Source organism: Astyanax mexicanus, chromosome 14, assembly GCF_023375975.1.
Source record: "Astyanax mexicanus isolate ESR-SI-001 chromosome 14, AstMex3_surface, whole genome shotgun sequence".
Classification (NCBI taxonomy): Eukaryota; Metazoa; Chordata; class Actinopteri; order Characiformes; family Acestrorhamphidae; genus Astyanax; species Astyanax mexicanus.
In genome coordinates this window covers 39,993,167-40,021,037 of record NC_064421.1, presented here as the reverse complement: position 1 = coordinate 40,021,037, position 27,871 = coordinate 39,993,167, and the positions used below count along the sequence as shown (strand labels likewise).

The 27,871-nt window shown below is 37.1% G+C and overlaps 2 protein-coding genes across 3 annotated transcripts in view; both read left to right on the top strand.

Moving 5' to 3' along the window:
• The window catches only part of htra1a (HtrA serine peptidase 1a), a 67,416-nt gene extending 66,358 nt beyond the window's left edge, over positions 1–1,058 (top strand). For both annotated transcript variants that reach the window (XM_022666284.2, XM_007230623.4), the window contains exon 9: positions 441–1,058. In XM_022666284.2, coding sequence (XP_022522005.2) covers positions 441–609 — 169 coding nt within the window. In that variant the 3' untranslated portion in view covers positions 610–1,058. The remainder of the gene's footprint in view (positions 1–440) is intronic.
• A 10,158-nt stretch (positions 1,059–11,216) lies between these two features.
• The window catches only part of wapla (WAPL cohesin release factor a), a 40,453-nt gene continuing 23,798 nt past the window's right edge, over positions 11,217–27,871 (top strand). The window contains exons 1-5 of the mRNA XM_049464093.1: positions 11,217–11,538; positions 18,726–19,174; positions 22,648–23,290; positions 25,334–25,626; positions 26,510–26,631. Coding sequence (XP_049320050.1) covers positions 18,760–19,174; positions 22,648–23,290; positions 25,334–25,626; positions 26,510–26,631 — 1,473 coding nt within the window. The 5' untranslated portion in view covers positions 11,217–11,538; positions 18,726–18,759. The remainder of the gene's footprint in view (positions 11,539–18,725; positions 19,175–22,647; positions 23,291–25,333; positions 25,627–26,509; positions 26,632–27,871) is intronic.

Below are 27,871 nucleotides of genomic sequence, written 5' to 3'. Positions count from 1 at the left end.
TCGTGTTCATGTATGTTTTCATTTTTAGCCAAGCCCCCTCTAGAATATACAATCCCCATGTCGTGCAGTAGGTGCCTGTTTACAATGTATAACTAGCTAGCTAACTTTCCCATTCCACCTTAAATGGTTCAACAACCAACAGAGGCTACAGGATTTTTGGTGGAACAGAAAAATAAAAGTTAAGAAAAAGATTGTTTTAGCTCCGCATCACAGAGGAATTAAAGAATGGACAGTAATAATTCATTGTTGCACTTCATAACCCCTTTCTGAAGAAATAAAGTTACCTAGTTAGCCAGCAGCTAGGTTGCTGGACTTTAGCCACATCTGTGATGGCAAGGGGTCGTGGTACAAAAGAGAAATGTTTGCAATAAACAAATTCTGCTAACTAACCAATAAAACATTTTTTCTATTTGTTTCTGTTTTTCTTTTCTTTTTTGCAGTGCTGGCCTGAAGGAACATGATGTCATCATCTCCATCAACAGCCAGCGGATCTCCACAGCCACAGACGTCAGCACAGCCATCAAAAAAGACTCCACTCTGCGCATGGTTGTTCGCCGCAGCAACGAGGACGTCATGCTCACTGTGATCCCCATGGAAATCGACCCTTGACCTTGACTGGAGCTGGTGCTAATTCTCCACAGCAATGAACTCACTGGGCATGTCTGAGGCCACACCCACTGGCCTTCTGATGACCGGCAGGGTGAAAGGCTCTGTCTTACAGACTGTATAAAGTGCATTAATTTAGACCCCTTTTCACATGTATTATGAATTTTTTTTTGTTTGTTTATGTTTTTTTTTAATATTATATTACTAATAAATGTTACTACTGTTTACCAGGTAAAATAAGCCATGGTTAGTTCTCAAAAATACTTTTTCCCATAAAATACAAAATGAAGCATCTTTCTTAGCTGTGTCCAGCCCATCAATGCCGATGTAAAGCAATTTATAAAAGTTTAAAATTTAAACCTAAATGTTTTTGGATTTTATACAATTTTTTGTAAAATAAAAATTTGACTTTTTCATTATGTACAAAAAAAGAATAAAAGACATTTGATATTTTTGCTTCCAAAGACATTGAACACAATGCAGAGTGTGAAATGTATTAGTAGTGATCTTCACTGCACTCACCATCAACCTTATACACTTGAAACATTGGGTTTGTTGCAAACGTTTGTGAACACACATTCTTTTTATTAGTAGGGAATTCAGCTGCACAAATGATTTCATTGAAGAATTGTATGTGACTTTGTCTTTGGATGAAACGCGTTCAGCCTACAATTCTTTTGATAAACCACATGGTGCACACTAGAAATTTATAATTTTTTTTGGCCTACACCAAACTAAATTAAACATTTGGTTGAATTGTATTTATAAATGTACCTAAAGGAACAATCAGTAAAAAAAGCAAGTGTATGAAATAGCTAGTGGAGTCCAATTTCCAAACAATGGATAGATGGGTTGCCAGATTGACACATAATGACGATGATGAAGTGATGATGAGTCTTAATCTGGATCTGCAGTGGCGTGCATAGTGCAATGTAAAAGTGCCTTAAGGTTGAGCAGAGCAGAGGGGAGACTACTGGTGATAGTGATGGAAACACCACTTTTAATGTAGGGACATTTGTCATACACTGCATTTTCATGTGGACACTGTTAACCACAAAGTGCACAAAGTCCCAGTACAACAGTGGCACTGACACTGGAATGCGTGTGGTACTGGTATTAGCGTATCAGCCACGGTTGCTGGGTTTTTGCCCACAGCCCTGGAAGGTTGAAAGTGGGCCACCTCCCAAAAATATCCGGCTAAGAGCAGACCTGTGGTCAGAACCTGACCATTAATGATGGAACAGAGGACGTTGCCATGCACACAGTGGACATAGCAGAAGGTCTGTAACCACACTGGCAAGGTGGAGCTACCATCATCATCTGGGGCTACGCTTTACTCAAGGTTGGCATTCGTTGGCAAGACTATAAACAATTATAACAGCCACTTTTTTCCATTTTTTTACATCATTTCTCCTTGGTGAGTGTTGACACACAAAAATAGTCATTAAAAACTAGGGGTGGGATCACAGAGCATCTCACAATACTGTATCATAATACACTGACCACTGAAATAGCAATACTGTGATTTCAGGTTTCAGCTATAGCAGCCCACTTACTAGCTTCCATGCTGCAGCACCGCTCGCTCGCTGTTGTTTACTGGCAACCTGTTGGCTCGCTGTTGTGTGTTGGATGGAGTTAACATTTGGGAATAAGCAGTAGGCGCAGTCAGAGGCCAAAACAAACACTGATAACGTACATCCTGATCATTTTATCATTCACTACTGACAATATAATCTTTAATTTTCCTTTAAGATGGTTCTCTGATGGTGTGAGATAGGATGCAACTAAATGATGATCAGTAGCCAATAAGAAAGCTGTAATTATTTTGTGCTACATATTAAGAAATGTTAGATTTTTTAGTGTCTCTTAGTGGTTTAGTCTAGTCCAGTAATATTAACTCAATTAATGGAGTAAACTCTACCCAAACAATGTTAGAGAAAACTGTTGCTTGAAATGTATTAAGCAGATTTTATATATATATATATATATATATATATATATATATATATATATATATATATATATTACAGTATATTATTGGGTCAATGTAGCTTATTCATTTGATAGATTTATGTAATTTAAAGGTTACTGTTACATATATACAGGTGGCAGCTGTTTTTAATAGGGAATCCCAAGATTCATTGTGTTCTACACTTTTACTACGGAACGTCATTAAACAGTTATTTACTGTTTGAATTTACTGTAAAAAAAAAAAAAAATACATGAATTGGTTACAGTGTAGCTAAGATAATTTAATCTGCCTCCACCCAAATAATACCTTTCCATAACCACAAAGCCCTTTGTTTTTAACTCTACTGCCGTCCAGCACAAAGACTGACCACTTTTATAACAGAGCGACAGAAAACCACTGACTCACGCCCAGTGGCACAGAAAACATCCTGTGTCTGCTTTAGATTTATTGCATTGCGTCTATTGTGTGTGTGTATATGTGCACACACACACACACACACACACACACACACACACACACACACTGGCTAAAAGGCACAGGCCCCAGATCTAATGAAAAACATCGTGCTTGCAAAAAAATATTCATATTACAAAACTATGCCCTTACTATGATTTGACGTGGTTCACTTTGTTTCTTGTAATATTGGTTTGTTTCATCACAAACAGTCATAATCCATTATACTTTAATTCTCCCAAAGTTAAATGGCCTTTTATTTAGTTTATTTTTCCTTCTTTCCTTTCATTATCATAGTGACACATTGCAAAAAAAATATGATAACTTGTCTATGAAACATAACTTAACTCTAGTTAATGTATAAATGCATTGCTTATGTAGCAGTGTGTTGTTCAAGGCAATTATGCTATTACTGTGGGAAAAAAGTCCAATAAATCACAAACACATGTTTATTTATTATGCCCCAGATATAATTAAAAGCCTCCCTTCTGTACAGTATTTTTTTAATTCATCCAACAACCTGTAAAATCCAACCTCCCTTCATCCCTTAGAATAAAACTGACTGTCACTTTAGGAATAGTATGAATAGCAAGTCAATGAGCTCTGTTATGATTGGTTGCTCTTTTGATTGTGAAAAAGCAGTCTGTGTTGACACACTCCTTATAACTTATAACTATGTAAATGGGCAGGGCTAAACTGAATATATATATATATATATATATATATATATATATATATATATATATATATATATATATATATATATATATATATATATATATATATATATATATATTTACTTTTCACGATCTTTCAAAAACATAACAGAATAAAATGATTATTTTTGATAGTAAAACCACCAATTCCATCTGCAATCACAGTGTAGGGGTTTACAATACCCACAAGTAAACAGACTAATTCACTTTAACTTCAGTGTTTTAAAGTAAAGGAACATTTATTGCAAAAAAACTGGAGAATTAATTACAGATGCTATTGAGGAGAAAGTAAACACAGCAGAGTTTACTGCAGAACAGTTCATCAGAAGTGTGTTTAGCAAGCTCAGAGTGCTCCCCACTGGTGATCATAACTAACTACACATGAACATCTGCTTCCTAAAGCTTCCTCCCGGCGCTGAAGCAGCCTGATCTGCACATTTTAGTGGATTCTCTGTTTAACTCTAAAAGGGCAGTAAAAGATTCATTCCACCGAATGTGTGCCATTTTTGCCCCCAGGAAATCCCATGTGTAATTGTGCACACAAAATAACTTTAAAATACATTTTATTATTAAGCATAGTGTCTCGTACATTGACCTAATTGCAATAAGATATGTAATTAAAAACATAATAAAAGCTACTTAGAACACTGAAAAAATACATTTGTTACCTGTTACACTCTCTAACTATAAACTTTACCATGAAATATAAATATTAAAATATTTTAAAGATCAAATACTATCTATGCTTTAAAAATATTTTTCTTTCATAATAAATCCATACTATTAAAATGTTAAAATGCACATTTTAGTTGTGTCCCTGGGTTTTAGTTGTTCCTATTACTCTTACACATTACCCCATCTGAAACATCTGGAACATTCTACAAGTCACATCTAAAACAGGAAGTGACATCAGTTGGTTCTTCTGAAGATCATGGAAAGACCAAAATAAAGTTCCCTTATCTGTTTTTCTGTATATTATTTATAATCTCATTGTAACACTTATTTGTATATTGTTAAATTAAAAATGCTATTAGCATAGCCGCCATTTAGCTATTTTTTCCTGTTTTTGCTAATTTTGTGCTAAATTCATTTCTGTTATTCAAAACATTCCAGTAGCAGGAATAAGTGCCATTAACAGGAATGATTTTTCTTTTTTGTCAAAAAATATCAATTATTTGAACATACAGGCAACCATTTCTTAAAAAAAAAAAAAAAAACTTTCTTGAGAGAAAATCAAAGAAATTAGTAGACTGGCTTTTAAACATGCTTTTTAAATGTCACATGAGTTTTGTAACCATCTTTGGATTAGAAACCTTGTAAAAATTAAATAAAGCTGCCTGAGTTTGACCAGTACATGTTTTGAAGAGTTAAATACATGTGTTATTAGATTTAGAGTTGAAAAAATATTTAAAAATAACCCATTTGGTGGAATGGCTCAATCGCCATAAAATTTGCCAATATAATTTCATGCCTCCCTTCTACAATTTTATACCTAGAATACATTAAAACTTATAAATATAAGACATTTTAGGACTTTTTAAGGATTTGAGGGTCCCTTCCAGAAAATAAAAATGTTTGTACATACACCATAACAAAAAAGACTCATGGGATAGTAAATATAAAATTTACACAAAAGAATTGAGTTAGTGATTTAATAAAAAGTTTTGTTTAAAATCCACACTTTTACCTAATGTTCAGATTTAAAACATATTTCAGGAAACAAAGATTGTTATTTCTGAAAATATGATCATATGATCATATAAAGATAACATAAAGAAACAGGGAACCATTTTTAGTATTTACCTACATGTCTAGCCCATGAAATATGTGTGGTTATGTATGTGAAATTCATGTTTTTTTATGATTTAATAATAAGATAGAGGCTAGTCGAAAATCCATGATATCCATGGTATTCCAAGGCAAGAAACAGAGCTGACCTAAAAGAGCACAACAGCCCATCTCACATTCGCCAAAAAACATCTTGATGATCTCCAAGACTTTGAACTTTTGGACACGTCTTTGCAGTGACGTGACAAAAGTGGAACTTTTTGAAAGGTGTGTGTTCTGTTACATCTGGTATAAAACTAACACATACTTTCAGAAAAAGAACATCATACAGTCATATGAAAAGTTTGGGCACCCCTATTAATCTTAATAATTTTTAGTTCTAAATATTTGGGTGTTTGCAACAGCCATTTCAGTTTGATATATCTAATAACTGATGGACACAGTAATATTTCAGGATTGAAAGATTTATTGTACAGAAAATGTGCAATATGCATTAAACCAAAATTTGACCGGTGCAAAAGTATGGGCACCCTTATCATTTTATTGATTTGAATACTCCTAACTACTTTTTACTGACTTACTGAAGCACAAAATTGGTTTGGTAACCTCATTGAGCTTTGAACTTCATAGCCAGGTGTATCCAATCATGAGAAAAGGTATTTAAGGTGGCCAATTGCAAGTTGTTCTCCTATTTGAATCTCCTCTGAAGAGTGGCATCATGGGCTCATCAAAACAACTCTCAAATGATCTAAAACAAAGATTGTTCAACATAGTTGTTCAGGGGAAGAATACAAAAAGTTGTCTCAGAGATTTAACCTGTCAGTTTCCACTGTGAGGAACATAGTAAGGAAATGGAAGTACGCAAATGCACACCTCATGTGACTCTGTGGCGTGTTGACCGATGCACAGTGACACCATCTGCAGCAAGATGATGCTGCAGGTCTTTGGAGGTGGTCTGTGGATTGTCCTTGACTGTTCTCACCATTCTTCTTCTCTGCCTTTCTGATTATTTTTCTTGGCCTGCCACTTCTGGGCTTAACAAGAACTGTCCCTGTGGTCTTCCATTTCCTTACTATGTTCCTCACAGTGGAAACTGACAGGTAAAATCTCTGAGACAACTTTTTGTATCCTTAGTTAGGAGTATTTAAATCAATAAAATGATAAGGGTGCCCATACTTTTGCACCGGTCAAATTTTGGTTTAATGCATATTGCACATTTTCTGTTAGTACAATAAACCTTATTTAAATCCTGAAATATTACTGTGTTCATCAGTTATTAGATATATCAAACTGAAATGGTTGTGAGCTGTTGCAAACACCCAAATATTTAGAACTAAAAATGATTAAGATTAATAGGGGTGTCCAAACTTTTTCATATGACTGTACTGAACGTAAACCATGGTAGTGTGATGATCTGGGACTGCTTTGCTGCTTTTTTACACTATTAAAGGCTTTTACAGGCAATACAACTAAGCTAAACTGAGTAAATAAAGTTGTGTTTTAAGTACAATTTAATATTAGTCATTACGTAAACCTATATAGGAAATAATTACTTTTTTAATTACTTTTCCAGGACAATGGCTTTAACTAATTTTCTCAAGTAAAATCAACCTATCACATTTTACAGCATGGTACATATTTAGCTTCTGAATACAACTTTTTCTACAGATGTTGTGTTTTCTAACCATTATCAGGGGGTTACTGCAGAATACATTCACAGAGAGGTTAGCTCATGTCACCTCTGCAATTTCATCTTCAAAGGTAACCTCTCCCACTTTGAAATGTTTTCATTTTTCCAAAGATATTAACCAAAAAATAGAAGAAGATCTGCTGTAAACACCTAAAGAGTGCTCAGACTGACAATGAACGCAGGCTGCGATTGGGAATGAATTTCATCACGTTTTGTTGCTGGACATCTCAATTTCACAGCATGTTTTGGCACATTTGTTGTTGTGCTGAACGCTGTTGCACAGATTGTTAAAAATACAGCTCTGCCAGATATTTAAACAAATCAATCTGTAGGCTTTTTACTGCAGTCTGCACTGATCTCTATCTGAGGCTATTGTCTCTGATACCTCTTAAACAGGTGACTGAACAACAACTGAAAGGAGAACAAAGAATATTTATAAGCAACAGATGTACCAACTATAGTGAAGAACTACAGGGTTTTTTCCAATAAAACACAAAAAACATTAACATAGGAGTAGCCAATTTTCCAACTTCAGTGTGTTAATTACTGAATTAAAGAATTTAAGTGGTTTTATGAAAATAAGAGACAACTTAAAAATTATGAGTTTCTTTGATTTTACCAGATTGAAAACCTCTGGAATATAATCAAGAGGAAGATGGATGATCACAAGCCATCAAACCGAACTGAAATGCTTGAATGTTTGCACCAGGAGTGGCATAAATTTATCCAAAAGCAGTGTGTAAGACTGATGGAGAACATGCCAAGATGCATAAAACCTGTGATTGAAAACCAGGGTAATTCCACCAAATATTGACTTCTCTAAACTCTTAAAACTTTATGATTATGATTTAGGTTTCTTTGCATTATTTGAGGTCTGAAAGCTCTGCGTCTTTTTTGTTATTTCAGTCATTTCTTATTTCCTGCAAATAAATCTCATATGAGTTTCAAGAAAACAGCAGAGGGTGCTGTCATACCCAGCCAAAATATCAAGCATCCCTTTATGTCCCCGGAAAGCTAGTCCTTGCTTTCCCAGAAAGAGTAACATAAGGTGAATAAAGGTAAAACTAATAAAATAGCCACCAATTCATTGTATTCAACACTGCCGCCATTTCAGATTGAGCCAGAAAACTAGAAAGCCTAGCAGTCTCGTCTTCTTCTTTTGCTCACTGCCAGTGACGTATGTAAGCCTTCCATGTGCGGGCTGCGTACAGAAACACCTAAATTTGCTCCTTATTTTACCCCTACCGTATTTTACCCCTACCGTATTTTACCCCTCTTTCCCGCCGTCCTCCCGTATTAGTATTTTCCCGTAAATTTCCCGTATTCCCGTAAAAAGTAAAAAACATATTAACGAGAGATTAATAAAACTCTTAAAGCCAATCATGGTGCCAGTTCAATGAGAAAGTCCCGCCTTTCAAAAGAAACAGCCAATCAGCTTGCTGGATTTGCGGAGCGCAGAGGAGGGTCAGTGTGAGAAAGCTTCGCTGTGAGTTCAGGCAGCTAGTCGGAGCAGCTGACGTTAAAACATATCTGGATGTATGGAGATTTGTCTAAAAGAAAGGTAACGGAGCTAAACATTGTTTCTGGAGCTGTTTCTGCAGGTTAAAAACAGTCGTCTCCCAATATAATGTTCAACCTGCCCCGATGTACCTGTTCAGCCAGTAACTAATTATTTGTTTTTACTTGTATTTACTAATTTAGGATTGCAGGACTTACTGTAAGCTATAATAAACAAAAAAATAAATTTGCTAACTTGTTTGCTAAAAGCTGGATGTAGAGGATAGACATAATTTAGTACAGTACTTTATGTTGGTAGTTTAAAGCAGTTTCTGCTCACTGCCTCTAAACTGTGTGTTTTTCACCGGATCCAACTGATCAGCTAATAAACAATCCTTTACTGAGTTTACCTGTTAAAACCCCACAGCCCACTGTGGACCATAACTCAATGATTATGTAAATCCAGCAGTGTATTAGACATGCTGCTTCCATGATAAGGTGGCATCAATCATTACACCAAGATATTTATATGACTGCACCTGTTTGATTATTTTCATTATTAACAATGGTGGGGTTTATAATTAAAGATTTTAAACTAAACACAATTTCTTCTGTTTTCTTTGTGTTTATTTCCAGAGCGTTGTTTTTGCTCCATATAGCAATTTTATTAACCCCTGCACCAACAAGGGGTTAATAAAATTGCTATATGGAGCAAAAACAACGCTCTGGAAATAAACACAAAGAAAACAGAAGAAATTGTGTTTAGTTTAAAATCTTTAATTATAAACCCCACCATTGTTAATAATGAAAATAATCAAACAGGTGCAGTCATATAAATATCTTGGTGTAATGATTGATGCCACCTTATCATGGAAGCAGCATATGGACTATATTTGTAAAAAAACTAAACAAAGAATTTATTTTCTTCGTCGTCTCCGATCCTTTGGAGCTACTCGGCAGATACTCCTACTGTTCTATACTGCTGTTATTTTGAGTGTTCTGCAGTACTGTAATGCTGTGTGGTACAATTGCTTGTCCTTATCTGAAAAGTCTGGACTGAAACGCTTGATCAAAGTTTGCTCAAAAATTGTGGGTCAGCGTTTAGAAGGTCTGTATGAGACCGCTTATCATAACAACACAATGCGGTTAGCTAAAAACATTCTTTCTGATGCTAATCATGTTCTGAACAGCGAATATGTACTTCTCCCATCGGGACGACGATACAGTGTTCCGCGGTTTAATAAAGTCAGACTGAAGCACTCTTTCGTGCACCAGTCAATCCTTAAATTGAACCGGGAGCCTAATCTATAATCATACAAGATCTTTATGAAGCGAGATGATGCGAGCGAACTATGTATTTAATGTACCCCCTTTTCTTTTTTTTTTTTTTTTCTTCCCTTTTATAATGGTTGTTTGTGCCCTTTTATGTTGTGTTGTTAATGTATGATGTTGTAACGGAGCTACTGTTTTTATGCAAAACAAATTTCAGATCATGGATCTGACAATAAAGTATTATCTAATCTAATCTAATCTAATCTAACCTCATACCACCACTTACTTTATTAGGCGGAAGTACTCCCGAGCTGTTTTTGTTGCCTGCTAGAGGAAAATTAAATAAAGATTATTAATTGTGTAGGCCCCTTAGAACTGATATTTATTAATATTTATTTAAATAATTTGTTCCTTTGTATTATAAAAGGTAAAAGAACAAATGAGAAACAAGTGAATTGTTTACATTATTGCATTGCCACATGAAATCCATCCTTTAGTAAAAGCTCATTTTGCAGAATTTGTGCACCCATTTGTTCAAATCCATTGAATAAAAAAAAAAATAACATAAGAGAGTGCATTTAGAAAAGTGTTTTCATTTAGGCTGTATTATAAGAATTACATATGTAGGAATGTCCACAACATTTCAATGTCAACAAAGGTAGACCTATTAGATTCTGATCATCTAATCATAGTTTGTAAGTCATTCACAGGTGGTTATTTTAGATTTCTAGTCAACCTGTCTTAAAATGGAATACTGAACCTCTGTTGGGCTGGTGGGACGGCTCAGAGTGGACAGCGGAAAATTTCCCTTATTTTTAAATTCAAAACTTGACAGGTATGAAGATGGCAACCAAAGAAACCCACAAAATAAAAAAAGAGTATTTATATTGAATTATATAAAAAAATTATGACAACCACTATGTTACCATAGTTTAATGTGTAGTTTTTATGTTGTATTACCATTTTCCTCGTAAAAAAATGTAAATAGTTCATTTTAGTAGCTAGATAACATTACCATTCCATATTAAATGGTGCAACAGACGGCAGAAGCTCCAGCATTTCAAATAAAATAAAAGCTAAAAAAAATAATAATAAGGGTATCTATCTGTCTGTCTGTCTGTCCGTCCGTTCATCCATTTAACAGTTCTAAACTTATACTAAACTCCGCGAGATCTGAAGCGCCGTGCTGATTGGACAGATCCGCGCCGGGGCGGGACCTCGCTGTGGCGGACGGGAGGCTGGAAGAGGAGGGGTGATTTTAATGGCGCAGCGGGTCGGACTGATCCACCGTGCTGTACAGAAACCATAACCTCGGGGTTTTAGGGGAAATCTGGAACCTGCTGGATTGGTCAGGTCGCGTATCAGCGGAGCGTTACTGCATTAGCTCAGCTAGCTAGTGTGTCTGTTAAGGTGTAACCGGAGGCCTAGCCGGAGAGTTAGCTAACCTAGCTAGCTAAGCTAGGCTAGGCTAGCTAGGTTATCCACTTAAGCAGCAGCAGCAGCAGCAGGAGGAGGAGCGGGCGGCCGGAGCGGAGTGCAGAGAGGTGAGTGTTCTGGTCGGTTAAACCGCGCTAATTCCAGCGGAGCGGGATTTTAGCCGGTGTTCAGTCTGCTGACCATGGCAGTAAACAGTCGTGAGACTTTTTGTGGCTGTTAAATGTGAATTTTGTCGTGTGGAGGCCCCTAAACCCGCTGTTTAAACACGACCTGCAGACGGATAAACAGCGGTTAGCTCGCCGCTAAGCTAGGCTACTTGTTAGCTATAGTTAGCTAAGCTAACTTAAACTGGACGAGTCGCAACTGTCATTGTCGAGCCTCGTCAGCACAGCGTTCATGTTTCGCTTTGAACATCTTCAGAAAGTTGTAATAATGAATTGAAAATGCTTTATAGACACTTTTTATGGTCTGACCACAGTTTCGTCCACTTTGTTCAAATGCTAACCTAACTAGCTAGCTAACGAGCTAACGTGAATGAAGCAGATTATAGAGCAGCAACTGATGATTATTTACAAGTCTTGTTTGCTAGGATAGCTAACTAGTTAGCTTCTTATCTGACGATTATTTTTTTCGGATTAGTCTGTGAATTAACGATTATTCTCCTTCTGTGGGTACGGCTCATGTTCCTAGCTTTCTCAGTCGCTTTAAAAACACAAAAAACAGATGAGTGCGGGATTTAGGTTAAATGTTCTTTCAATTGAAGAAGTATCAGCTGTTTAAACATAGCGTAAATGTTCTAATATTTAGTGATAAAATATTTAATTCGTTGTGTTTTGGGCACATTTGGTGACCAATATAAGCGTTTCTGTCTCCATCACTTTGTACAGTGGGGCTTCGTCTAATGATCATATAATGATAATATATAGTTAACTAATCTGATTATTATTTTTCTAATTATTGATTAATCAATACGTATTTCTGTCTGCCATGCCTTTCTGTGGGTATGGCCCCTGTTTCTAGCATTCTCTAAGCTTCAAACTGATAAAAGATTTAACCCCTTTTTCACAGATCCAATTTTATGCTTATTTTATCTGTCCAAAACTTATCTTAAGTTTTACAAATAGCACAATGATAATTTGGGGAATACAATGAAGTAGATACTTGGCAGAAAAAAACATAGGTTAAATTTGAGAACATTAATTTCAGAAGAAAATGGGGGAGGGGGGTTTTATTTTTGGAGTTTATTATCTGAGTATGAATGCTGATTATTATGCATATCATGCATTTGCTGATTTATCAGGGTCCTGACAAACAAAGTACAACAGTTGAAGAAGATACAAGAAAACCTTGAAATGGTACACAGCATTAAATTAGGTGTCTTCTAGGCGTTTCCAGAGTGTCCAAACCTCTCCAAATACAAAGAAGTCTGGAACTACACAACAAGAGTTTATTATTTCTTTGTGTATGTGATAGAACAAACACATGTAAGTCAATTTCAGAGTAGTATTAATATTTATTTTGAGAATTGAACCTTATTCAAAATGCAAAAACCTCTCCAATGTCAAAATAGGACATCATAGTTTTTTAGAGGCAATAGTTAATCAATTCTACAGCCAGTTAGCCAGTACATCTGCAAACATTATATATGATGTGATAGTATAAGCACTCTTCTTTTTGTTGGAGGTGGGCTTGTGCTTCTGGTGCCTGACCACCAGCAGAGGTGTGGGGTATGTCCACAGAAGTATAAAGGCCCTGGGAGTGGTTCTGAAGAGCTGGGAGAAGTGCTGTATGAATCATCTTCACTATGAGAAAAAGACAGAACAGCACGACCAAATAGATAAAACATTTTACTAGGCTAATAACAGCTGACCCGTCTCAAACGTGCATCCCTCTTCCAGCCACTTGCTTTATAGCAGTGGACACCTTTAATATTCTGTATGTACTAGTTATATAATGTAATGTTTTGTAGAAGTTTTATTTTATACAGCGTAAAATAATATATTCTGTATGTAATAGTTATATAATGTAATATTCTGTGGATTATTTATTATATATAGCATAAAATAATATATTCTGTATGTAATAGTTATTTAATAACAATATAATGTAATATTATGTATGACAGTTATATGATAACATAATAGAATAAAATATACAATGTAATATTCTATATAAAAGTTATATTTTAATGTGCTATATATAGGGCTGTGTATAATAGGTATTACAGTATGTCTACTCATTTATATACGCATATATGATAATGCGTGTCTTATGTTATATTTTACACCTCACAGTACCTTCATGTTTAACAGCTTGCAAAACAATATTAGATTAATTGCTAACAGGCTCAAAGCTGATGTAATTTAGTTGTATGTAGAGATATGGAGTGCAGCATCAGGTCCTTGACCTATCTCTGTTTTTGTCTGAAGGAGTACTATTGGATAAAACAGGTGTCAATCACTTTTTGTGACTCTGGAATAAAGCTATGACCTGATTTAATTGGACACCTTTGAACACCAACATGATCCAGCCCTCATGCCATTGGTAAAAAAAAAAAAAAAGACTGTCACTAAAGAAATATAGATGTTCACGGACAATTAAAAACACACAGAATCTGAGAGAGAGGACATCCGTAGCTTTGAGTTCACATACAACTCAACTAGGGCTGCCACGATTAGTCGACTAGTCACGATTATGTCGACTATTAAAATAGTCGACGACTAATTTAATAGTCGATTAGTCGTTTGTTTTTTTTTTTCTTTGTTTTTCTCTCCAAACTGCTGCGACTGCCTTTCTGTCCTGGACGCACATGCGCAGTAGTGGAAACCGGGGTAGGTAGTGGACGACATCTCAGGACATTATACAGACAGGCTCTGGTTTCATGGCTACCCCGCTACAGAACTCAAAAGTGTGGGATCACCAAGAAAATAAAAGTGAAACGCGTGCAATGCAATATCTGCAATGAAGAACTTGCCTTCCTCGGCAGCACAACCGCGATGCACGAGCACCTGAAAAGGAGGCATGTTGTGGCTGATTAAATGATGAAGAAGCTAAATTGCTATTTAGCTGCTAAAATTAGCGTAAACAGAGCGTTAACTTAGTACTTAACTTACTCATCTTGATAGCTTTAAAACAGAGGTCACTAATAGGCGGACCGCGATCCGGATCCAGACCCAGACGTTGTCACAAATGCCGTCCCAAACCGATAAACTACAGAGAAGGATTTCATTCTGACAGTGGCTTCTGTTTTCAGTGCTTTTCGGTGCAGTAAACTCACAGATCAGTCATGTGTGGTGTAAAATCACCAAACGCTCTCCTCTGCCAATCAGATCTGTGCAGACCGCTGCCCTGGCTAGTGAATTGGGACGCGGACGGGGAAAAACGCCTTTATAAAGAGATAGGGAGCCCAAGAACTGGCAGAAAAACAAGATCGGGCAGAAACTAAAGACACACTGAGTGCGACAGAGAGACGGTAATGTACACAATATCTGGACAGAGAGGCATTTTTTATTAATATACTTTTTTTTCATAATAGTTCAAACAACCTCACAGTTGAGATGTTTCATAAATGCCAGTGCCTTATCCTTATTTTACACAGTTGTTTACACTTTATGCTAAACAGTAAAATAATTGTCTGTTACAACAAGCTGCATATTTCATTAAAGGTTTAATGAACTATGATTTTAATTGTTTTTATTTTTAGTTAGCATATAGCTGAAATCTAATGATGGTTGTATAATAGCAGCTGCATTCTATTGTGATAAACTGTGTTTTATATTCAATTAACGTATGATCCGATTAGTCGACTAATCATAAAAAATAATCGGTGATTAGTCGACTATAAAAATAATCGTTTGTGGCAGCCCTAAACTCAACTTTCAAATGTGAAAACATTGCATAGCCTGGTCACAAAGAGCTTGAGTATATAACATTGCGTTTCTGTCCGCAGCACTTTGTGCAGTGTGGTGCAGTTACAAGTTATTAGGCAACACTGAAATTGACATTGTCGACTATGTCAACGAATCGTTGCAGCCCTAGTATATGACAGATGATAACAAACTAGAGTTTTTGGCACAAAGGACATTTCCTTAAATATTCTGCACTTAGTTTGCTGTAATGATTGTTTCACTACATTCTGGGTTTTTTTGCACTTTATACTTAACCATGCCTACCTCACATTTCACACCAGATGCCCAGTTCTTTCATATTTATGTTTCTGTGTTGTGTGTAGCTGTATATTATCTTCTGAAACATTCCTACCAGTTTGATGGTAGCTTAGTTGGTCTTTAAAGGTCAAGCTGGCTGAAAGGCTGGTTATCCATCATACTGTATACTGGTAAGCCAGTTTGCTAACCAGCTCTGGATCAATATAGTGTCTGTTACATTTGGTTGTGGTGATGTTGGTTGACCAGCTTGGACTTGCTGATCATAATGGTCAACCAGCTTGGTCAGTATTAGTAATATTGGTGCATTTAGTCCAGCTAAACCACTGAACTTGAACAAAACCATATGTTATATTGGTCTAAAATGGTTAGTCAACTTGAGCTGGCCATGTCTTTTTAAACAGGATATTTAATTAAGGCATAGACTTACTCAGAGACTAAGATTTTGATACAATACATATTACACATTAAGGTACAAATATTGTGTATATCAATACTGTGATTTACCAGAGACTCTGGTATTTGCCAATACTGTCATCTACCAGAGAATTGTCACAGTTTACATTACTGAACAATATAAAATAACTTATAATGACTTAAAAGTGCTACCTGTGTTTATAATACTGTACATATTAAAGTAAGAACCTTATTAGACATGTTACCGGCAAATGCGTTCTTTTTTTCAAAAGCAGTTTGTAAACAGTATCGTAAAATATTCTTGCCTTGCGGTTTCCTGTAGATCTCCTATGGGTTGTTGACATTCTTCTCGTCCTTATTTGTGTGAGCCAAGTCCTAACTTTCAATCCTAACCACCTTACGCTGACCGATCGAGATGATGGGACTGCAACTCAACTCTAGCAGGACTCTTGTGATTTTATCCCAACTCTGGAAATGTGTCTGCGACAGTGAAGTTGCTAGAAAACCGTTAGGTGTAAGGTTGGCATTAGGGAGTTTAGATCATCTATGTTTTGATGAAAATATTGATATTTGACACCATGTATTGATAATTTATCCCCAAAAAACTGATAGGATATATTGCAATATCTTAATTTTGTCCCACCCTTACTGTACATATTTTACTCCCTGCTGAAAAAGAAAAACAGCCTGGCCGGCTCAAGCTGTTTAAAGCTTAAACTAAGGTGGTTGACCAGCATGACCTGTTTAAACCCACTGATCGACCAGTATGACCTGCTTGAACGACCTGGTCAACAAACCCAATTGAAAACATGACCTATGTTGGTGGGTAACCAGCTTACTCAGCTTGTTTTCTCAGCTTGTTTAGCTTGTTTTACACTCAGCTTGTGTAGGGTATGTGTTCATCTATGACCAGCTTTTATCCACTTTGACCATCACTGACCAGTTAGGACCTTTAAAACCAGCTACCAGTTATCTTTGTGTATATGTTTTTACTGTTAGAATTTTTAGACACATTTTTTAAACATTTTGTTCTTTGTATTTTATACATTCTTATACATTTCGCTTTGATTCATGTAAGTAGAGAGTTAACAAGTCATTAACAAGAGTTTTGTGTCTGTCTTAAATTTTGATTTGAGGTTGTAAGTAATGTAGTGTGAGCCAGAGCTTAGCTAAGCCCATTTGTCCATACATCTGTTCTGTTCAATTTCTGTTATTTTAAACCAGCAGTGCATCTGCTGGCTGGACAAATGTTTAGCACATTGCTTCACGGGCCAGCTAACTGTTTATGAGGGGTAACTGGGATGTGTGTGGGGTGGGGTTGGAGGGGTGGGGTTTATAAACCTGCAAACAAAGCTTTAACACCATGCCATGTCTTGAAATAAACCTACAGTAAACTTAAGTGGTGCTTAAAACGTTTGTAAACTATTTAGAATGTTTGATATTTTTGCATAAATGTGGCTCTACACCCTTTTCACATTTCACAAGTCCTAGAAGTAGACGATGAGAAACAAATCATACAAATAAGACAAAAATTGTATACATAATTTTTCAACCTTTTTTGGTTAAACGTCCTATGTGCTAAATCATTGACATTGTCTTGCTGCATGACACACATTGTCTCAAGATTCCTCATGGATGTATTACAGTTTTCTAAAAAATTAGTTTGTACAATGCAGAGTTCTTGGTCTCAACGTTGTTGAGCTGTTTTGGCTCAAATGCAGCAAGATAGGCCCAAAACATGATACTACCACCACCATGTGTTTCACAGATGATGTTGAAGGTGTTGATGCTAAAATGCAGTGTTTTTCTTTCTCCAAACATATTACCTCTCATTTAAACTTAAAAGAACTAGTTTTACCTCTATTAACATCTATTTCCAAAACATTCCAGAAGACCTCTTGCTTGTCCATGTGGGCTTTAGCAAAGTACAGACGGGCATCAACTTTCTCATTGCAGCCCTTCCATGCCTGCTATTGTTGTTTAATGTTCCCTTGATGGTAATGTTTATACACTTATAAACATTACCATAAGCCAATGTGTGAAAGGCCTTTAGTTGCTTAGAAGTTACTTTGATTTCTTTGCAAGCTTGTGGACTATTACACATCTTGTTCTTGGTGTGAACAGGGTTAATCACTCCAGGGCAGGGTAGTAATGAATAGGTCTTGAATTTTTCTCAATTTTTACACTCTGATCATGGATGACAGACTCTCTTTCTGAGCAAGCAAGTATAATATTTGTGTATGATTTTTTTATTTGGTTCCCCTATGTACTTTTAGGAAAAATGAAAGAAAAATTGATTAAAATTTAGGTCAAACTTATGCAGAAATACAGAAAATTCTATTCATAATGTTTATTGCAACTAGTTTGTGAATACACAGATGAACTAGGGCTGTTTATTGTCAACAACTTAGTTAACTTTGTTATAATGGAAGCCAGTGAATGAGTATTGTGAATGTTTAAGACATATTTGAGAAAAAAAATCAGTGGTAATATAAGAAAAGGCCTTCTGATCTGAATAAAAGTAATAGAATATATTTTTTTATGCGAACAGACGGGTTCTAATGAAATGGGTTTTAATGACAGAGTACCACACTGCTATCTATTGGGCAGGATTTAAACCAATCTTCACATATGTACTAATAATTAAAAACCAATGCATGTTCACTTCCTCGACAAACCAATGTTTATCTTGCTTTTTATGTCTTTTTTTGTAGGGAATATGTAACATATGCAACAGCAGGCATCATCATGACGTCTAGATTCAGTAAAACCTACACACGGAAAGGAGGGGAGGCCAACTCCAAGTTCGAGGAGGTGTTCGCGAACAAGAAGGCCACCCTCAGCACCAAATGGGGCGAGACCACCTACAAGGCTCAGCTCGGAACCAAGCGGCCCACGTACAAACCCGAGGTGTCGGACATGGTCAAGAGGCCACGCTTTGAGGAAGACGACGACTCGGATGATCCGTTCGGCTTCGACAGTGATGAAGAGTCCAATACAGTCACGTCCAGAGGAACCCCTCAGTCGGATATGGGCTCTGGTGCAGCAGGCTCCGGGAACGAGAAGCCCAAGGCCCATGGAGCTGCACTGGTCAGTGGAGGCACGCTGGCTTTGGGAAGTAATGTAAGCAGGAGCCTTGCGACCACTAACAGCACAACTACAGGTAAGACAGACCTATTTTAAAGATTGAATACACACTTTATAGAGTTTAAGAAAAAGTTATCACACCATGTTGTAATTGTTTTATTAAATATTGCAGTTGTGATGTGCAATGCTATAGTTTAAAGATAAATTTTAAAAAACAAATTACACTGTGCACCCCTATGGAGGCAGAAATGGGCATTGTACAACATAATAACATTGATTTTACATATTACTGTTTAGTGATCTTCTTTAAATCACTGCAAATTATATTGTATGTAGCACACATTGGGGTCCTGTGCACCTTTTTAGAGCCAGTTGAGCACAAATTACGAGCACTGTTTTTAGACTCGCCTTATTTTTATATATATTTTTTTGAGTCTCAAAAAAGGCTTCTTGGTCCTGTTTTGCTTTAACAAATCTTTTAAGCTTTGAATTTTAATTTTAACACCTTTCTTTCTAAATTATGCCACTACAGAGGTTTAATTTACATTGGGAGGTATGATAGTATAATTTTTGCTGAGGTTTAACAGTGTTACACCTTCATTTTTGCAGACTGGGTGTTCGCTGTGTGTAAATATTTAAGCATGTTCTTTGGCTAAGGAATTTTTCTCTGTTTTGTCATTTGTGGAGGCATTAAGTTTTGTTATGAATGGCACAGATACCTATGGTCGTTCAAATATGTAGAAATCCAAGGTGTTGCATGACATACAATGCTTCTGAACGCTTTGGGAAAGCCATTTTGGCATTTATTGTAAAACTAAGCCCACCAAAGCAGGACACAATTGGAACAAAAATAAAAATGGATGTTGTTGCGTATTCAGCCTAACATGGTCACCAATCTCCCATAAAAATACACCCATGAGATAGACCAATCTATATGTTTGTTGCAGTTACTGATTTCCGATCACATTTCAGTATCATAAGCTGATCCCAAACACTGAACACGGGCAGAGCTGGCTGCTAGCAGAGGCGTTCTGTGCATTTTTTTTTTATACGTTTTTCACTTGCTTTGTATAAAAGACAATATATTGCTAAAAGTATTTGCTTGTCTGCCTTCGTACACATGAACTTGAGTGACATCCCATTCTTAATCCTCAGGGTTTAATATCTTGTTGACACACCCTGTACAGCTATCGTAGATTTAACTCTACTGGAAAGACTTTCCAAAAGGTTAAGAAATTATTATTTTTATTTATTTATTTTTTTTTTTTTAAACCATTGTTCCAGAGACACATTTTTGTAAAGTCAGACGTTGATGTTGGCAGAGAAGCACTGGCTCGCAGTCTTTGCTCTAATTCATCCCAAACATGTTTTAATCAGGTTGAGGTGCAGGCCAGTTAAGTTCTTCCACAGCAAACTTGCTCATCCATGTCTTTATGGACCAAGTTGGGAGCATGAAATTGGCAAATCTTTTGATATATTGAAGCATTATGAATTCCTTTCACTGGTTCTAAGCTCCTGAAAAAAAAACCCTTCACCATAATCCCTCCCCGCCACCAAACTTTACACTTGGCACAATGCAGACAAAAAGTGCTGCTCTCCTGGAAATGACCAGACTTGTCTATCAGAATGCCAGATGTGAGTCGCTTCTTTAAGCCCTTGAGAGTGACCCCCAGTCAGTTCCGCATGCATATGTTCTTAGCTTTAAACACCTATGGTCATCATGGTATTGATTGTTTGGAACATCTGAATTCAGACATTTGAATGGGTGAGTGAACACTAGTGGCAATATAGTGTATATTAATGCTAATAGTAGCGATTATTAGATTTAAAAAGTGAAAAATCGTAATTGCCAGTATTAAAGCAGCACTAGGTAGGATTTCCTTGATTTTAGATCTTTTTAAAGAAGTGAAATTACAGCTTGAAACTCTCTGCAGTGCTCCATTGAGGTGTAATAGTAGGAATAGCAGTGCTCTCGTGTCTGTGCCGAAGCTCCTCTGAGCTTAAACCAGTTTTCCGAGGCGGCCGCGACCAACACTCACGGGAACTGTGACCTGCTTTCCGACCTTTAGTTATAACAGTTCTACAAGGACCACTTGTTTATTCTTTACAAACATACATACAGACACTCTGGCAGAAGCTGGAAAGAGTCATTGTTTGTCATTGTTGAAGTTTTGGTAGGTTTCATAATAGTTAAACCTAATGTGCAGCTTTGCGGCACTACTGCTTCTGTGATTTCTACCAATGCATATACTGTGTGTTAAATCAGTACACCACTCTGACATCCTGTTTAGAAGAGTGTTTTTGTTGTTATGGCAGGTGTTGACCTCAGTTGTGAGGTGTGAGGGCAAGAAAGTGTCACAGAATGGTGACCTAACACTCCTGTGTTGTCTCAGAGTGATGAGCACAGGGAGGCTATTTCTGTTGACAGTTGAAGTGCTTCTGTGAGACCTCTAGCTCGCTCGCTCTTGCTCTCAGTGCTGTTACTAGTGCTCTGACTCAGGAGTTTTTGAGTTGTTTTTAGCTGCCCTATGCAGTGTTGGAGGAAGTTCTTGCCTGGACTATATTTTTAGGGATGTCCTGATCAGGCATATTTTAAAGCATAGGATACTGTCTATTTTAAAGCCAAGGAGTTCAGATCCTTTGTTTTTACCACTGTGTTCGAGTAATACGGCTTCTTGCAGCTTCTAGGCTCTGTTAACTTGCATTATTCACAGCCCTGTGCAGTGAGGAGATTTCTCAGGAGATAACAGGACTTTTCAGCATGCTGTGTGAGTGTGTGCTGAGGGCAGGATGGGAGGGAGGGTTAAAGCAGAGAGAGAGTTGAGCATCCTCATAGCCCAGTGGATGGAGCTGTCCCTCAGTCCTAATGGCAGCAGGCTAAAGAAGCTGTGTAGTGGGTGGGAAGGATCTCCTGCCAGGCTGTATGAGTGTTTTTATCCCAGTAATACAGAGCAGTAACTATAGCACTTCTAAATATATTATTATTGTAGCTTGAAGGAAAAGAAAAAAGGAAATGGGGCTGATTTCTTTACTGTAATGCCTCTAATGACTTAAAAATATAGCTGTGTTTTGCTAATAAAGTCTGATTTCTTCATATATTGTGTAATTTTGTTGGACAAAGTAAACCCTATACTAATCAAAGCCTTAATTTAAAGCCTTAATGTTTTATATTATATTATATGTACTCCTAACATTACAGTAACTCACAAACCTATATTAAAGCCCAGTCATGCAAAAAAATATATAAATAAAAAATAAAAATACCGTGATGTAATGTGAAACCGTCAGAATCTTGAAAAATATTGTTATATGCATTTTTGGCCATACCACTCAGCACCACTTAATTACTTAATTAACAAGTAATTATGCTCTCTGCAATCAAATGAATTGTTGGGTCAGTGTTTTTAAAGCACTGATTATATCCTCAATAAAATTAAAAAAGTTTATTGTGTATTGAATAAAATGTTTAATTGTGATAAAAAAAATCATATTGCCTACTTCAGATTTATTTACTTTATTTACTTTTTGTTTATTTCCCTTTCCCCGCAGTCAAGCCTCAGCAAACCTCATCGAATGCAAGCGCAGGAACAGCCTGGTACAAGTCCTCGAGTGCAGCGGACAAACCCATCTCTCAGCCATACATCATTGAAACATCCACCAGAGACTCGGCAGACAACTGGGACTCGCACAGGGATGATTCTCTGTCAGGCCCTGGACAGGGAGCCTCTACGCAAATCTCCAACACCTCAGACAGCCTTAAAACGACTGAGCCCAGCCCCGCAGAGGCGGAGCTTCCCCCACAGCCGGTCGAATTTGATCAACTGCCTCTCCTCAAGCCAGCCAGCAACAGGGTTTATCGACGGCCCAATCGGAGCAGAGACCAGCTGGAAACTTCCGGATTCCTGGAGACGTCGACAGGTGCAGGTGCCGGGGCCGGTACATCAGCAACTGCACAGGTTAAAGGAGCCAGTGGAGGAGTGGCCAGTGGTTCAGAGGTCAAACCTGCTCCAGGCCGGGGCAGGGTGCGGGACTATACGGTACTGCACCCGTCGTGTGTTTCGGTGTGTAACGTCACCATCCAGGACTCTATGGACAGGAGTATGGACGAGCTCGTCAACACGACGCCAACAGATCTGGGAGAGGCTGGAACCTTCCGAAAGAAAACGGACGCACAAGCTGCTAAACCTACCAGGTAGTGCATTAGTTCACCAGGGCTGATCACGATCGATAAATTGTAAATTAATGGAAGTGGTTTACTTATCCAACAATTTTCAAGAGAGATATAGATCATTAAGGATTAGGTTTTCTTTAGTAGCTCATAACATGATCAGGATGTATCATCAGAAAGTTAAATAAACACAGCTAATTACTACCTCTGCAGCAACCAGCGTGACTGAAATATATGACAGAAAGCAAAGTTCCACTCTGTTAGGGATTCACAATGATGTCAAGAATTATATCTGTACTGTAATCAATGATTGCCTTTTTACAAATAATCAGCTCTTACCCACCTTCACCTCCTGGTTGGCGAACAGGCCAGAATTGACCAGCCTGCCAATTCTGTAATAAAACACATCTTAGTAGACTGCCTTGCACTTTTAACCATCAGAAATAACTTTAATAGGGTTACAAATATACAAGAACTGTTATTTCCACCAGCTAAAATACTTAATTTTCTGTAAGTCCTTCATATGAATAAACTGATTTAAGTCTGTGATGCTCAAGTCAAGAATGTTGTCAGTGCCATAAAATAGCCAATATGATGCTGATATGGCACAAAAAAACAAACAAATACACATAAATCGTCATCAGCCGATTCATACAATATTTCAAACTGATTATTTCTGGTTTATTTATTGTATGCTGAAAAATTGAAAGTGATTCTGGCGGTGTTACTTCAATTTGCTAGTTATTGGTATTAGTTTAAATAGATCTCTTGCTGAAGAGTGTGAACCCCTCAAAATTGTCAACTAATTAATTGTTTGAATCCAGTTACCTAAAGCTAAAATTTAAGGCCAGTTAATGTTACACTTGTATGTCAAGGGTGGCTGTGCTCTTTGTAAGTCATAATTATGTGTATCTGTATCATCATCAGAATCAACAGATGTGCATTTTCAGGACAGTGGAGTTTTTATTGGATAATAGGTTTAACTTTGGCTGAAAATGTATAATATTTTATAAAATCCACTATGTATTAGTTCGCTGATCAGCTTACCAAATAAGACTCTATGAAAGAGCTTTGTGTCTAAGGAAAAAGGGCAGGGCAGTCAACTTTCTCCAGTGTTTGAAAATTGGACTGCTGTAGGCATTTGACACTGATTGTTTCTGTTTAAAGTCTACAAAATTGAATTAGAAGAAATATTTCCTATTATTTTGGTTTGGTTACTTAGGCTACGTTCACATTACAAGCCACATTGCTCAAATCAAATTTTTAGCTCAGATCAGATTTGGCTATCCTGACGGTTCACATTCACAAATGTAAGTGATCTGTATCTGTGTGTAATGTGAACGAATTTGTCCCTGAAACACCTCACATGCGCAAACTGATGCGTGTATAAAAGTCACCTTCACCACCAACAAAAACGTCATATTTAAGAGACTCATAGCTTTATAAAGGGAAATGGATGAGTTTGTTAGCAGATCATATGTGGAGCATCTTTTGCTGGAGTGGAGATACAGCAAACAGCTGGTCTGAAGTTCATGTTCAGGATGAGGAGGCGAAAAAAGGCCAGGCGGTTTGCTTTTGCTGTTTTTGCAGCTATCACCTGCATCAGGTGATGTGTGATGTGTACGAGAGAGAAGCACGTGGCGCTAATGCTAATGCATAAAAGCAAAAAGACGCATTAATTCCAATTTGGCCATTCACATTCATGTCGCACATCTATGGTTTGGATACGTATCCTATTTAGGACCACATATGATAGTGACTCAATACTGATTTGAAAAAAAATCGGATTTGGCATGCTCACTCAGCCGTTAAAAAAAAAACTGATCTGAGCCACATTGGCCAAAAAAAAAATAAGTCTCTTCAGACTGGTAATGTGAACATAGCCTTAGAACCAATTCTATAGCAACAATAATCTGTCAAAGTGGTGTACTGTACTGCCAAGCTCTGATGCCAAGCTCTGATATGTTTCACATATTAATTTCAGGAAATCCCTCAAATCTCAAATCTTTCTCTCCATTTTTCTCTCTCTCCATTGTTTCTTTCTCTACATCCCTCTTTTTTTCTCAGGTTTCGTCCCACTCAGACGAAGACTAAAAAGGAGACCAAGCTGGAGTTTTTCGGTTTTGAGGAGAACGAGGGTCAGGACGCAGATGGAGAGCCTGGTGCCTCTGGCAGCACAAGTTACAAAATTAAATACTTTGGTTTCGATGACCTGAGCGAGAGCGACAGTGAGGATGAGGAGGATACAGCAGCTCGGGACAGGAAGAAGGCCAAGAAAGCTGCTTCTGAGGCTCTGATGGGCGGAGTGGACAGCCCTCAGACGAGCGACTCTCAGGAGAGTCAAACGAGCACTAACGCAGGTACGTCTATTAGCATGTTTTTCTTATTTTATTAGATATATGATGATCAACTTGTGGTGAAACCTGCGGCTGGGTCAGAATGTTGTTCATTAAGTCTGAGACTCTTCTGCAGTAAATAATCTACCCTCAGGGCAGCAGTACCAATGAATCTGAACTGAGTTTAGCCCCAGTGGTCTGCAATTTGTTAGATGACTACTTTACGGCTAGCTTTTTTTTACTGTATACCTGTAACTCTACCTCTTCACAACTTTACAACTAATGCTCTCAAACACATTAAAAGACAAGAAATTTAAGTAATTAACTCTTTATAAGTTCAGCACAGCTGTTAACTGAAAGCCTGTATTCCAGGTGACTCTACGTTGTAAAGCTGACTGAAAAAAATCCAGCCAAAATGTGCGAAAATGTCATCTAAAACATAAAATATATATTTTTGTTTACTAATTAATTCCATGTCTTTCTTTGTAGTTTGAATGACTTTTCTGTTAATCTACAATGCAGATTTTTTTTCCAATAATCAAAGCTTTTGACTGGTACTGAATATTGTATAATTATATAATATATAATATATAATGTATAATTATAGACGAATATATTCTGATATAAATTTTACCTATATGGTTCAGCTCTACTTAATGTTCACCTTGCTATCGTCTCTCCTATCACTGTCTTCATCCATCATTTCAAATTAAAAGTCCTCTTTAGAGTTTTGTAATTGGCATTTCATCATGAAGTTTCATAACATTTGGAAGCAGCAGTGGGATTATTTGTGCATAGTTGAGCTGCCATTGCTGAATGTATGTTTTGGAAAAGCTGCAATATAGTAATGATTTCCACTGTAAGTTCTTGCTGCAAGTCTTTAACAGCTGTATTTTTCTCTTTTCAGATTCTCAGGAGTGGCTGGATGAGCCTGGCGCTGTCGGCTCTAACTCACAAAAAGAGCGAACAGGAAAATCATCAGACAAGGCGAAAGAAATCAGCCGCAAAATCTTCAGCGGGCCTAAAAAGGTACAGCTGCTAAATTCACTTACACAGTAGGAGAGCTGCCTGCGTTTTAGGCAGCTTCTTTTCTGGAAAAGCACACCCATACCGTATATTCACATGCTCTTAGAGACCCTACACAAGTCGTCCAGGTAATTGGGGTCTCAGAGACAGACCACTTAGAATTAGATGTTTAGAACAGCTTTTAAAGGAAAATCCTGTAAAATCTTGTGAAATAAGAGTGATGGATGTTGCCTCTTCTGGCTATATTCATGTTCACATACAAGGTGTAACAGATTAGGTTATTTTTCATATTAGAAAAAAAATAATAAAAAAAAAAAATAATAAAAAAATTAAAAAATATATCCTACTCTGACTGCTCGTTTTTAGTACCTGCACCAGACTTGCACCTTTGTGGGCGTGTCTGTAGCATCAGACTCCACCCACTCCACTGTAAGCAGTATCATATAGTTTTTTTGCATGTCGTCAGACATTGCTATTTGATTTTAAGCTTACAGAAAAAAAAAAACTAAAATTAATTATATTATATTGATACACAGTTTGAAAGGATGAATTATTTAAGTGTAGTGTAGCTCTGTTCTACCTACCAATGATAATTGCAGCTGAAGTGCTCTTAATATATGGCAGATTATAGTTAATTACCGTTGCAGTCATTGTGTGCGTGTGTGTTAAAGAGACACAAGCAAGCTAAGGTATGCACTTTGTAGTATGTTTCTTATATTGGTTGTTAATTTCTTTGAAACTGACTCCAATAAATGCAATAAATATACTCTTGAGAAACACAGATTCTTTGAAGTATAGTGGAAAACTATCTTGGGATGTGATCTATCGAGAATTACAGTATTCTCATCAGTATTGTGGGCAAGCTTAGCATTGTTTCGTGGGCTGGAGTAGCATTAGCTGCTAACCAACATTTCCCCGTTCAGAGGTGCGTATTATCTGCCTGTAGCCTGCTGCTAACCCCAGCAAGCACTGCTGGAGCAGCATTAGCATTACATGATAACTGCGCTAGCTTTTTGTTGTTCAGATGAGAGTATATCGGACAGTAGTTTGCATGTTTATCGTGTTAAAACAAGCAACATAGGAAGAACCGCTAGCTAATATCCCCCTGTCTTACCGAAGCACTCAGGGTTCCTCAGTGTAGCGTTAGTGGTTAGCCACTAATGCTAATGCTCCAGCTTTAGTCCTGGAGAAATTCAGGAATCTAAGCTTACTATAAATAAATACAGCACTTTACTCCTCAAAT